Source organism: Mastigoproctus giganteus, chromosome 12 (assembly GCF_048544385.1).
Source record: "Mastigoproctus giganteus isolate SK-2022 chromosome 12, ASM4854438v1, whole genome shotgun sequence".
In the NCBI taxonomy this organism is placed as follows: domain Eukaryota; kingdom Metazoa; phylum Arthropoda; class Arachnida; order Uropygi; family Thelyphonidae; genus Mastigoproctus; species Mastigoproctus giganteus.
In genome coordinates this window covers 167,070,412-167,084,984 of record NC_143586.1, presented here as the reverse complement: position 1 = coordinate 167,084,984, position 14,573 = coordinate 167,070,412, and the positions used below count along the sequence as shown (strand labels likewise).

General features: G+C 36.8%; 1 protein-coding gene across 1 annotated transcript in view; it reads right to left on the bottom strand.

Moving 5' to 3' along the window:
• The window catches only part of alphaCOP (coatomer subunit alpha), a 222,021-nt gene that overhangs the window by 153,266 nt on the left and 54,182 nt on the right, over nucleotides 1–14,573 (bottom strand). Inside the window, exon 3 of the mRNA XM_090386490.1 lies at nucleotides 8,433–8,604. Coding sequence (XP_090242616.1) covers nucleotides 8,433–8,604 — 172 coding nt within the window. The remainder of the gene's footprint in view (nucleotides 1–8,432; nucleotides 8,605–14,573) is intronic.

The window sequence follows — 14,573 nt, the reverse complement described above, 5'->3', positions numbered from 1 at the left end:
CCACCCACCAAAGAGAGGTTGAAAAGCCTTTAAATGATGTCATCTGGATGGTGGTATCTGCCAAGAATAAACAAGTCTTCTCCATTGGTTGAGCTTTACTTATTTGAGGTAGTGCAATATCATGGTAACTCGTGGAGGTATTCACAATATGAGATATAATTACAACATTGCCAATTCATCTACCTTGGTAGTTTACTACATATAAAAATGATGCGATTGCACTAACCCATATGTCAGTACTATCAAGGGCAAAGGGAAGGACTTTTGCTTTGTAAAAGTGACTACAGTGGTCTCAGACATTTTTAAATTCTATGCAGTGGGACCAGCTGATAAAGTTACAACAGCAAATTTTAAATGGAATTCATTCAGGGTTGTAATCATAGAAGCTACTAAGCTTTGTATACCAAGGAGATATCGTTCAAGATTTAGACCTAAATGGATGTCAGATGAACTGGAGAGACTTGGAGCAGAGAAGAAAAATGCATGGGAAGAATTTAAATTATCAGGCAATACAGAAGCCTACAGTACATATACACTATGTCTGAATAAAGTCCAAAATAGGCAACCTAAGGCATATTACGAGAAGTTTCTAGAAAAGAATACAGAGATGAACCAGAAAAGAATGCACCAGAATGAAGTAGATGAATCACATTGGTCCACTTGATATGAATGATTTAGCTGTTGATAATTCTGCTCAGGTTGCTAACAAAATGAATAGGTATTTTGCATCTACATTCAACATTAAGAATTCTTTAGGGATTGGGTTGCCAGTTTTCCAGAGAGCTAATGACTGTGTGATAACTGAGAGGAAAGTGGAAGAGAAACTAAACATAAAAAAGGCATGTACGGTGGGTGGAATCTATCAAATTATATTAAGGGAGACAGCAAAAGGAGGTAAGCAAACCCATACAACAGAATCCATTATCCATACAAAGCCAGAGCACTGTTTAAGGACTTAAGTCTTAGGCCATTAATGTGAACTTAACAAAAGTTACTGTACTATGGCCTTAAATGTGAACTATATTCCATCCTCAATTCAACTGAATGGATCAACTATGTTGCCAGATTTTAGGATACTGTAAGACTTAAATCTTACATGTATATCTGTAACAAAATTCGGCAAGATATATGATTATAGCTGGATAAAATTGGCAATATATATATATATATATATATATATATATATATATAAATATTAAGCAAATGTAGTTGAAGAGTAAATTTAATTAATAAAGCGAAAGGGGGAAGAATAAATTCAATTTTAGTTATTAGATATTATAATCCTCTAAAAAGTAGTCAGAAGGAGTTAACTGCAATCAAGGACACACCGGGGAGAATGCACAGTCACACTTCAGGCATGTGGCATTATTGTATCCAAAAAGATATATCTACTGAGTAGACTCGACATCCATGCCCATATAAATAGCGTGAATAATCAAGAATGCGGTTAGATTGAAGATCTTTCGAGAAAGGAAAATTCGAGAAGGAACCCTCGGTAAGCAGAAGTAGGGGATCGGATACTGAAAAATGAGTGGACGAGCTTTCGAGCCTACCCTGTAATTGGAGGGGGAATCGAGGAAGAGAAGAGGGGGAGAAAGGGCGAAAAGGAAGTCTGAAAAAGGATGGTGAGGTGAGCAGGAGTGAGATAGTTTCTGTTTAAGGGGGAGTGAAGCAGATAGGGAATGTAAAGCTAAGAATGGTAATGTGCCGTGTAATGATAGAGAACCTCCAAGTAAAAGTGAAATCCCTACAAAAAGATGAAATCCATAGGAAGAAGTGAGGAGCCAGTCTGTATAGCCAACCACAGTCTGCCCAGCAGCGGGAAGAATACAAAAAAGGGTCTGGCAGCGAAAGATGGAACTTCTAAGGCAATATAAGTGAGAGTGCCGAAATTATATATATGTTTATATATATATACAGTCGATTCCGGTTATTTGGGACACATCGGGACTAGTGCATTTTGGCCCGATTAAGCGGCTGCCCCAATTATCCGAAGTTTCACGTAAATAGTTAAAAATACAATTTATCCCCCCCCTTTACAATTAGTTCACTGTACAATCAAATCACGTTACGACGAACCACCGTTCATTATACGATGTGTATTAAACAGCGATTCTAATTAGCGAAAATAGGAGGAATATTATTCACAGGCTATAAAAGTAAAGATATATTAAGCACAAATTTACTCTTTATTACCTTTTACTAATTAAAAAAATTAAATGATACGTGAAAATCAGAAGAATATACAGTACGTGATAATCAGAATAATTAATACGTACTGTAATATGTACATACTAACTAGTTGACATTTCTGTTCACTGACATTTGTGGGTGGGGGTTAAAAATTAAAACAGTAAAAAGATAAGCAATCAATAACAAAGAACACGGCACACACAAATTGCAAGTAACACAACACGCGCAAGTGAGAACGGAGTAACAAATTACGAAGCTTTAAAAATAGGAATGAAGAGAAGATCTGAAAATTAATTTTTTTATTTGATTGAAGAGTTCATGGAAGTGTAAACACATTTTACCATAATAACCCACAGAATTCCAGCTGTCGCTATTACCGCAAATTCAGTAAGATCGAGTTTACTGTCCGTTTATGATAGATTGCACTAACACAAAAGCCCAATAAACAGGTGACTGCTAATTGTTTTTATTGTTTTATGGTTGTGACCTCCAGAAATCCGACCGAATTACGTGGTACGGTCGGAGACAATCGTAGGGTAATCTCCAGTGCTGAGGTCTCCTGCCCCAATTAAACGGCATTTTGTCCCAATTAAGCGAAGTAAACCCTGGCTATTTTCTCGATTGGTTTTTGTTTTTTAAGATTTGCCCCAAATAAACGGCTGCCCCGATTAACCGGTGGCCCAAATAACCGGAATCCACTGTGTATATATGTGTATATGTATATATATCTCGAGATGCATATATTCTGGGAAATAGACAGAGCGCTTAAGGTGAATGGGAGATTGAGAGCAAAGTGATTAAGGTCGTGTTAACTCAAAAAAAAAAAAGGGGGGTTATATTCTAAATTAAAGTGGAACAACTAAGAAAAATTACTATGGGGAGTGTTATGTCTAGTGTCTGATCATAATTTGATGTTTTCGTGTTTATTAAAAGACAGGGAAGAGTCCTAATGAATGTTTAAAAAGAGTAAGGACAGCTAATGCTCTGTAGAAAGGTAACTTTATATCAATTAGAGAAATATACACATATAAAATATATTTCAGTATTAAAGGTAGGGACTAATACAGATCACGCGCGGGTAAGGAAATTGTAGCATACATCTAGCCATAAACCTATAGGTAATTATAAATATACTGAGTAGTACTATTGTTGAAATGAATTGGAATAGAAGGTATCCGAGGCATGAATAAAATATATACTATGTATGATATACTTGACCTGTTATGAGGTCAGAATAAGTATTGGAATTAGACAAGATATATCTATGTTGTTAGCCTAGGGAAGATAGCCCCATTGTTAAGACCAAATTATTATTTGCTTGTATAATGATTGATCTGTTTTCGTTCTAAGAATAAAATTAAAAATTATGAAATTTGTAACATGTATAAAGTGTACCTATATATATTAACATGTATTAAAGTTGTTTCAAAGGTTTATATTGTCTGTAATTATTCACAGGCTTGCCAACATAAATAGGTTCCGTCAGGACTGGGGAAAATTCAACACCCTCTGGATCAGGAATTTTCTGAATTGGATACATATCAAGCATTCAGATAGTGAAAGTGGGTACAGGAGAACTGAGGGTAACATTTCTCTATAATACAAAATACTCCATATAATTAAGGTAACAAAAGGGGTTTTTATTTAAATATCAAGTAAATAAATTAACAGTAATATGGAAAAAGACCTCCACCCCCACAATACCATTATCCAACCATATGATCATCAACCACTCCAATACTGATCTAAGTGATGATCTACTTTCTACCCATATTTACCAACTGCATATCTACCCATATTTACCAACTGCATCCATCATGTTCATGCACTCTTGATGTAAATAAAGTTCAGCATTTCATTGTAAAGTGCCTCAGTCCACATATTCTTGATAATCTGAACATGAGCAAATATGCTCATGTTCAGCTGCCTAAAATTCCAAACACCACAAGCACTACAGACTAATAACCACTGCATATATGCTATTAGACCTGCTTGAGAGGATCTACCTACTACACTTAACACACCCTCATGGGTAGCACACTTGAAGAACATACATTATAGCCTCATTTGCTGAGGTGCCAACAAACCCAACAACAACAACTTGAAAACGAAGTCACAAAAGAGGTTAGACAGGTCAAGGCAGATTATGAGAAGTCTCTGGCAAAGAAAGTTGCAAAAAGTAGCAAAGACTTCTTGGCTTATATTAACAGCAGAAGGAAGGGGTTGAATCACATTGGTCCAGTTGATGTTGAAGGTTTAACCAGTGATGAACCTGCTCAGGTTGTTGACAGACTGAATAGATATTTTGCATTTATATTCAAATATGAATTCTTTAGAGAGTCAGATGCCAGAAGTTTATCAAGCTCTAAGAGGAAGCTGAATGATTTTCTGATAACTGAAAGGAAACTGGAAGAGAAATTGTTGAAGTTAAAAACATAAAAGGGCACCTGGTATTGATGGGATCTATCCAATCATATTAGGAGAGGCAACAAAGGAGGTAAGCAAACTCTTAGCCATAATATGAAAGCATCTTAGAATTCATGGGAGGTCTCTATTGACTGGAGAAGTGCAAATGTATCCCAAATACACAAAGGGAGATCCAGAGGGTGACAGAAGTAATTACAAACCTGTTAGCTTGACTACTGTCCCATCGGAAATAATGGAGTCAATGTTTAAGAAGTAATGTAGGACCATCTAGACAGGATTGCAGTCAGCCTGGATTTGTTAAGGAGCAAGCATGTCTGACCAATCTGACTGGATACTATGATGTGGTAAAAAATTAATGGATGCAAAAAATAATTTTGACATAATACACTTAGATTTCAGACAAGCTTTTGATACTGTTCCATATAAAAGGCTGCTGCACAAATTGGAGCAATGTGATGAGAGAGAGAGAGAGAGAGAGAGAGAGAGAGAGAGAGAGAGAGAGAGAGAGAGAGAGAGAAAATCAATAAGGGTAGCCCTAATCCAGTAATCTTATATTAATGTACCAACTGTGTCACCAGAATCAAGATAGTGGAGAAAGGAAAAAAAAACATGGGGTAATTATGCAGTCAGACATGAATTTCTCTTCACAGTGCAGAATACCAGGACAGCTCGGGGTTTTTTTTTAAAATGATATACAGGAATTCTGCCAGCAGGGATAAAGAGATAATTATCCTGTTTTATACCACATCTTGTGTACTGCATACAAATTGGAGCAGAATGGTATTAAGGGTAAGTTGCTACAATGAATAAAAGGATGGTTGAGTGGGAGAAGACAGAGGGTGGTCATTAATGGGTGCTGCTCTTCGTGGACTAATGTTATTAGTGGAGTCCCACAGGGTTTGATGTTGGGTCCTCTGTTGTTTTGTATATTTATCAATGATATTGATGAAGGTATATCAGGCTTAGTGTCGAAGTTTGCAGATGATACAAAGGTTGGCAGGGTTGTTAATGACAGTAATGGCAGTGTGCTACTGCAACAGGATCTAGATAATTTGGGCAGATGGGCTAAGAAGCGGCAACTGAAGTTTAACCTTGACAAATGCAAAGTACTGCATATGGGTAGAAGTAACCACAGAGAAATGTACCAACTGTGTTTTACTATACTTAAGGTGGTAGAAAATGAAAAAGACCTGGGAGTAATTGTGCAGTCAGATATGAAGTTTCCTGAACAATGCAGACAGGCTGCCAGGGCAGGTCATGGGGTTTTGTCAATGATATATAGGAATTTTGCTAGCAGGGAAAAGGAGGTGATTGTCCCTTTGTATAAGGCAATGGTCAGGCCACACCTTGAGTACTGCGTACAGGTCTGGAGGCCTCATTTTAGGAAGGATGTAGATTTACTTGAGCATGTACAGAGAATGGCAACAAGATTGGTGAGGGGAATGAAGGGATCCTCTTACCGAGAGAGGCTTAAGTTCTGCAAATTGCAGTGGCTGGAGACTAGGCACCTGCGCGGTGATCTGATTGAGGTGTATAAGGCCTTGAATGGGTTGAGCACGCTGAATTCTGATGGGATCCTTCCACTTCTTCCGATTACAAACCTAAGGGGGCATAAATTCAAATTAAGAAAGGACAGATGTAGAATAGATGTGCGGAAATTTGCCTTTAGCCAGCAGGTGACTAATTGTTGGAACAAACTTCCATCTGTCGTTGTGGAAGTTAACAGGTTGAATAAATTTAAGGAGGAACTGGACAGGCATTTAGAGGGAATGGGCCGCCTCTGTAGCCAGGTGGGCAGGAGCAGCAGTGCATAGCACACGCTTCTTGATTAGTAGACCGGGGTTCGAGCCCGTGACCACCAAATACGGAGAATGCGGAAAGGTCAGAGAATGACCACCGCAAATCCACAGAGCAATATGGCCTTAGTTGCTAATGCTCCTAAAAACCCAACAACAGAGGGAATGGTGTTTTTTTTTTTTTTTTTTTTTGGCTGATGCTGCATAAGCTCATACACTTGCTTTCTTGCATCACATGCCACTACCACTACTACTACATTGAATAGGTTGAGCACACTGAATTCTAATGGGATTCTCCCGCTTGCTCAGATTACGAACCTGAGGGGGTGTAGAAATTCAAATTGAGGAAAGACAGTTATAGAACAGATATGTGGAAATTTTCCTTTAACCAGCAGGTGGTTAATTGCTGGAACAAACTTTAATCTGTCCTTGTGGAAGTTAAAGCTTTTTTTTTTTTTTTTTTTTGCTCATGCTACATAAGCTCATATTCTTGCTTTCTTGCACCACATGCCTCCATTACTACTGCTATTAAACCTGATATAGCTTCATCAATATCATTAATAAATACAGAAAACAACAATGGGTCCAACACCCTGGGGGAATCCACTAATAACATTAGTCAAGGAACAGCAGTGCCCATTGATTACCACTCTGTCTTCTCCAGTTCAATCATCACTTTATTCATGGCAACAATTTGTTCTTAATGCTATACTGCTTTAATTTGTTCAGTAGTCTTCCATGTGCAACAGTATCGAAAGCTTTCCTAAAATCCAAGTATATGATATCAAAATTATTTTTGCATCCAGTTCCTTTGTGACTACATCAATAATATCCAATCAAATTGGTCAGATAAGACTCTTTCTTAACAAATCCATGCTGTATCTGAACTATAGCTGCAGTCTGGTCCTGCATTACTTCTTTAACCAGACTTCATTAATTTCCCCGGATATGTACTCAATTTTCCATTACTGAAAGACGGAGGTGGGAGGAAGACAGAATAGGTTGAACATATTAACTCTCTCCAACATTATTGCCATCTAGATATAGGCAAATATTATTATATGGCAATTTGTTACGGCTTCAGTTCTGTAAATTGCAATGTCTGGAGACTACACATTTGCAAAGAGATCTGAAAGAAGTGTTTAAGGCTCTGAATGGATTGAATAAGCTCAATGCTGATGGAATCCTACCTCTTGCTCAGACAAAATTGGAACTGAGAATGAAAACAGTTAATTCATTACAATTTATTTATGAATGAGAGCTAGAGTATAGGTACTGAAATGTTGCTGTCTGATAAGATGCCTTCTGCAGACGGGCAAGTTAAAAAATATATCTGATCTATTTTAGCTGTTAATTGATTTAATTTTAATTCAACAGCCAACATTTAACTATTGCCCTTAAAATCAAAAATGAATTCCTATATCCTAAATGTGAGGTTAAATAATTAAGAATCAATTATGCAAATATAATACGAAAAGGAATAAATCACTTGTGAATAACTTCTTCAAAGAAACTAATATAGAAATCTATGCAATTAATGATTCAAAGGACTAAAATTAATAACAATAATGAGCACATGACTTGCTTTTTAAAATAAAATTACGAAGTTATTTGGTTTTTTTTTTAGGAGCATTAGCAACTAAGGCCATATTGCTCCGGGATATGCGGTGGTCATTCCCTGACCTTTCCGCATCCTCCATATTTGGTGGTGATGGGCTCGAACCCCGGTCTAATCAAGAAGCGTGTGCTAACCCACCGCTGCTCCTTCCCACCTGGCTATGGAGGCACCTAAATTACGAAGTAAAATTAATATTCACATTGTGGTCATAAACTAATACTGAGGCTGAGTAGTTGATCCATGGATATACATGCTAACGGCTGGTTCAAGGATGGCCCAATGACCTTATTTTAGAGCCTCTAAAAATATGATCACCAGTGTCCCACTCTACCAAAATCTCAAAATGCTAGGACTATTAAAGTTTACATTATCTTATAAATACATAAAAAATTACTTGCCTTGGATGAAAGATAACACAAGACACATTATTATAATGACCGCGACAGGTATCTACTTCCCAAGCTTTTGAATCATTCATCCTCCATAGTTTAATCTGTTTATCATCTGCTCCTGATACTATGAGAGGCATAGTAGGGTGAAAAGCAGCCCAATTCACTCCTCTATCATGACCTAGAAAAATATTAGTTTTCTTAATTAAACTTAGATTTTTATATTCTTTACATCAACAATTTTCAATCAAAACAACAGCAATTCATAATAACATAAAATTAATATAAAGTGTCCTATTTGATAGTAGATGTAACTGAAGTATAGTATTTTCTGGATCATAATGTGCACTTTTTTATTTTCTGGAAAATGTTGCCTAAAATCCCCATGCATCTTATGGCCCAGTACATGCAGTAATTTTTTTTAGATCAGACTATGCAGTGCTATACTCTAGCTCAGTGTTTCTCAAACTGTGTTCTGCAGAACACTAGTGTTCTGTGAGTTGTGAATAAGTGTTCCGTGAAAAATATTAATTAATAAATAAAAAAATAAAATAAATAAATTTTGCATATTTGTAGCGTACACTACTTTTGTATCATTATAATATTTAACATAATTTTTTTTCGGTTCTTAATATACTGGCATAGACTAATAATCAATTGAATAGACTGTGGAACACTTTATTTTGGTGGGCTTTGCATAGAAAAGTATGTGTAGAGGTAATGATGCCTATGAAAAAGTAGCAATGTGGTGATCTGGTATGCCATTCGTGTGCGATTTAGCCTGGAGTACATGGGTTGAAGAATAGGAGGACGCGAACCGATATCATAACTAAACTCACTTTCTTGTATAAATTTTTTTTGTAATTATTAGTATTTCAAAATATTATTATTAAAATATGTGACCATAGATTTGTGGTTGAAAAAAGGAACTTTAAAACGAGAAGCAAAGTACTTCTAGTAGTGCAACTGTGGTCGATGAAAATGAACACAATATTGTCACACTTCAAAGTGAGGGTGAACAATCGCACCCTTTAGTTCTCCAAAAATCTGAAGCGAAAAAATGGGAACCAACTAATAAAAGACCAAAACGAAAGTATGATGACAGTTATTTGAATTTTGGCTTTACATCTGTTGGAAATATAGATGCTCCTGATGAACAGTGCATCGTATGTAATAAAATATTATGAAATAGTTCTTTGGCTCCCGCTAAACTTGTGTTTCGTACGTGTTCCGTGAATATGTTGTGAGATGAAAAGTGTTCCATGACTAAAAAAGTTTGGGAAACGCTGCTCTAGCTTGTCATTTATTCCCAGCAAAAAGATTAATAAAACCCTACATTATTCTAGAAATCTTAAATACAGTAAACCCCCGCTTTTCAAGGGGGTTACGTTCCTGAGAAATGCCGCGAATACTGAAAATGAAAATACTGAGTTATGGCTCCCATAGTAATAGTAGTATTAGTAGCAATGGCATTTGATGCAAGAAAGCAAGTGTATGAGCTTATACCGCATCAGCCAAAAAAAAAAAAAAAATCACACCCTTCCCTCCAAATGCATGTCCAGTTCCTGCTTAAATTTATTCAACCTATCAACTTCCACAACGACAGATGGAAGTTTGTTCCAGCAATTAACCACCCGCTGGCTAGAGGCAAATTTCCGCACATCTAATCTACATGTCTTTTCTTAATTTGAATTTATGGCCCCTTGGGTTCGTAATCTGAATAAGTGGAAGGATCTCATCATAATTCAGCGTTCTCAACCCATTCAAAGCCTTATATACCTCAATCAGATCACCGCGCAGGTGCCTAGTCTCCAGCCACTGCAATTTGCAGAACTTAAGCCTCTCTTGGTAAGAGGATCCCTTCATTCCCCTCACCAATCTTGTTGCCCTTCTCTGTACACGCTCAAGTAAATCTACATCCTTCCTAAAATGAGGCCTCCAGACCTGTACGCAGTACTCGAGGCGTGGCCTGATCATTGCCTTATACAGAGGGATAATCACCTCCTTTTCCCTGCTAGCAAAATTCCTATATATCATTACCAAAACCCCATGACCTGCCCTGGCAGCCTGTCTGCATTGCTCAGAAAACTTCATATCTGACTGCACAATTACTCCCAGGTCTTTTTCATTTTCTACCACCTTAAGTGTAGTACCACACAGTTGGTACGTTTCTCTGGGGTTACTTCTACCCATATGCAGTACTTTGCATTTGTCAATTTGCCACTTCTTAGCCCATCTGCCCAAATTATCTAGATCCTGTTGCAGTAGCACACTGCTATTACTGTCATTAACAACCCTGCCAACTTTGCATCATCTGCAAACTTCGACATTAAGCCTGATATACCGTCATCAATATCATTGATAAATATACAAAACAACAGTGGACCTAACACCGAACCCTGTGGGACTCCACTAATAACATTAGTCCAAGAAGAGCAGCACCCATTGATTACCACCCTCTGTCTTCTCCCACTTAACCATCCTTTTATCCATTGTAGCAACTTACCCTTAATACCATTCTGCTCCAATTTGTACAATAGTCTTCCATGCGCAACAGTGTCAAAAGCTTTCCTGAAATCCAAATATATGATATCAAAATTATTTTTTGCATCCAATTCCTTTGTAACCACATCATAATATCCTATCAAATAGATACAGAACCCAGAACCCTGGGGACTCCACTAATAACATTAGTTAACAAAAGAGCAGTATTCATTGATTACCACACTCTGTCTTCTCCCACTCAACCATTCCTTTATCCGTAGCAGCAATTTGTCCTTAATGCCATAATGCTTTAATTTTTACAGTAGTCTTCCATGTGGAACAATATCAAAAACTTTCCTGAAATCCAAGTATATGATAACAAAATTATTTTTTGCATCCAATTCCTTTGTAACCACATCATAATATCCTATCAAATTTATCAGACAAGACTTTCCCTTAACAAACCCATGCTGTGTCTGAATTATTGCTGCAGTCTTGTCTAGATGATCCTGCAATGCATCTTTAACCAGTGACTCCATTATTTTACCCGGAACAGAAGTTAAACTAACTGGTCTGTAATTATTCGTGTCACCCTTCAATCTCCCTTTGTAAATTGGGGATACATTTGCACAACTCCAGTCCGTGGGAACCTCCCCTGAGTCCAAGGACACTCTCATAATTATGGCTAAGGGTTTGCTTGGTTGCTTTGCCGCCTCCTTTAATGTAACTGGATAGATCCCATCCACCCCAGGTGCTTTTCTTATGTTTAACTTCAACAATTTCTCCTCCACTTTGCTTTCAGTTATTACAAAATCATTAAGTATCCTGCTACAATTTGATAACCTTCTGCCATTTTCAAACCTTAATAATTCCTCATGTGTGAATGTAGATGCAAAATACTGAATTCAGTTTGTTTGCTATCTGAGTAGGATCATCAACAGTCGAACCATCGATGTCAAGTGGACCAATCAGATTCATCCCCTTCCTTTTAGAGTTTATATAAGTAAAGAAATCCTTGCTGTTTTTCTTAGCATCTTTTGCCAAGGATTTCTCGTAATCTGCCTTCGCCTGCCTAACCTCCTTTGTCACCTGATTACAGACTAGCATATATCTGCGATAGGCTTCTGAATCGCTTGATAATTTATATGCATCCCATGCATTTTTCTTCTCTGTTACGAGTCTCATTAGTTCATTAGATAACCATTTAGGCCTAAACCTTGAACAATATTTCTTAATAAGTATGAAACTTTTAGTAGCATCCACGATTAATTCCTTGAATGCTTCCTTCTTAGAATTTACTGTTGGTAACATCGTCAGTTGATCCCACTGTACAGAATTTAAAAACTGTCGGAGACCACTGTACTAATGGTACAGTGGTCTTCTGTACGTTCCTGAGAAATGCCGCGAATACTGAGTTATGGCTCCCATAGTAATAAAGGGGTTCTGTTCCAAAGTATGAAATACATACGAAAAACTAGTCTAAAAACTAGTCAAACGACGATTTTGTCTATGTATGTATTATATGTATCTTCATAATATAACTATGTACATAGACAGTACATAGTGAAATGCAAGTATATGGCATCGAAATGAAAATAAGAAACAATTTAATATTATATGTAATACTGTATTTATTAGAAATTTCAAACAAATCTTTCAAACCAGCGCCTTTGCTACAGCTAAAAAACTTATCCCGCCAGTGCTATCACCAGTTTCGCTAAAGTGTTGATGAAGGAGTTTTGCCTTTTCTCGAATGATGAGTGAACTTAACAGAATTTTATTATGAGTTCGGTCTTCTATCCACAGATTTAAAGCCTTTTCCATTTTTTCTAATTTAACTTCACGAGTTACAGAGCAAATTTTTATAACAATTAGCGTGTTTTCACGGATACTACGGCGGATTTTTCATTACGATTTTTTGATTAATCATACCGTTGACTCATTGATTTTATAACGTTTTGCCGCTGAGGAAACACTTTCACCATTAGAAATTTTGTCTAATAACTCAATTTTATTTGCTGATGTCATCACCTTCTTTGATCTTTTCACATTTCCCTTGTTATTCATAGCCATATTTTTGTACGGGTTAGAAAGAACTTGTCCACAATAAAGCCACTTTCTTCCGTTATTACGCTCAAAAAAGTCTGTTTTACACTGCAAAACGGTAGATTTATCACTTTTGTAAGCATATCAATTTATAAGCATATAAATTAAAAGCAAACGACGAAACCTTCCATGACAAGCGCATAACACATACAACAAGGATTAGCGAGAAGCATCCACGCTCGCGATTTTGTCACCCCTCTCCCCCCGCCCACTGAGCGCTGTTTTTACCGGGACAGATAATTTTAGCCACGCCCATGTTTTTTTATGGTGGAAAATGTTCACGGCACTTTAAAATTCACATTTTTTTAGGTTTCATTTTATATTAAATTGGCGACCGTGAATCCGCGAATACAGATACCGCGAATAGCGGGGGTTTACTGTATTTCATAAAAATGTAAAATCAGCAATGCTCTTGATGGCCCTGAAGATGGCTTAAGACCAGTGTTATGTTACAAACTTTTGCTTCCTCTTTAAGAGAGCAAAAGTTCAGAACATAACACTGGTAATGAGAGTGATAGTAGCAAGTTTTTTTGGGATTTTATGACAAGTAAATTCATTTTATACTGACATTTTGTTTAGTAAATAGTTGTGGATATGTGGTCCAGATATTTGTAATAATTTATTTTAACCCTCCGAAATTAGGCTTCTAAAATCACGGTGCCTTTTATGGTTCAGTGCATCTTATAATCTGGAATATATAGTAATCCGTGTCAATTTCTGAAAATGCATAATTAAATATAAAATAAGATGCACCTGCCAACTTTTAGAAACCTATTTTCAGCAACCCTCCTTCCTCCAAAGGAACACAATATACATGGCCCTCTGCCACACCTAGAGAAACCCGAATCATGTAAAGTGACCTTTTCAAAAGTCTTCTTTTGATATTTTAGCTGACAAAGAACTGAAAGCCAGGCTGCACTGTATGGCATGTTATTTATTTTTCAAAGTTAATTTAAAATTGTTGTTAGCAATTAGTAAGTTAGGCACTTTTGGGCAGTGTTTTTCACTACCATTACTTTTTATGTGTTCATTTATGCCCTTCAAATACATATATATCAGAAACTTTCACCATAACCAAAAAGAATCTCCAGAAAACTTGGCAAGTATGAAAATTGGTATCTCAACAACGGGGTATGTCCCATCTGCAGAACCAATGTTAGGTACTAGGCCCTTGAAATTACATTATGGAGCCTCACAAAATTAAATTTATCTCTGTTATTCAATGGGAATGCAGGACTCATCAAATAAAAGAAACATAGATACATAAAAACAAGGCCACATAAGATATTACATTTTATTTCCTTACAGCCCTGGATTTTCCCCTCAGTCAAATGCATGAAAGCTCTATGTTCACGAGAATCGAAACAACTTTTAGTGTGTCTTGAAAACACAATCTAAGAGTCATTTAAAGTGCTATTGTTCTTTTCTGCACCTGTTGGAATAGGTGCAGAAAAGAACAAGATTAGTTGGAAGCATAAAAGGATATTCTTACAAAGAATGACTGGTCCCATAAATTGCAGTCTTAACCTAATTGAAGTGTATAAAGCTTTAAAAGTGGTA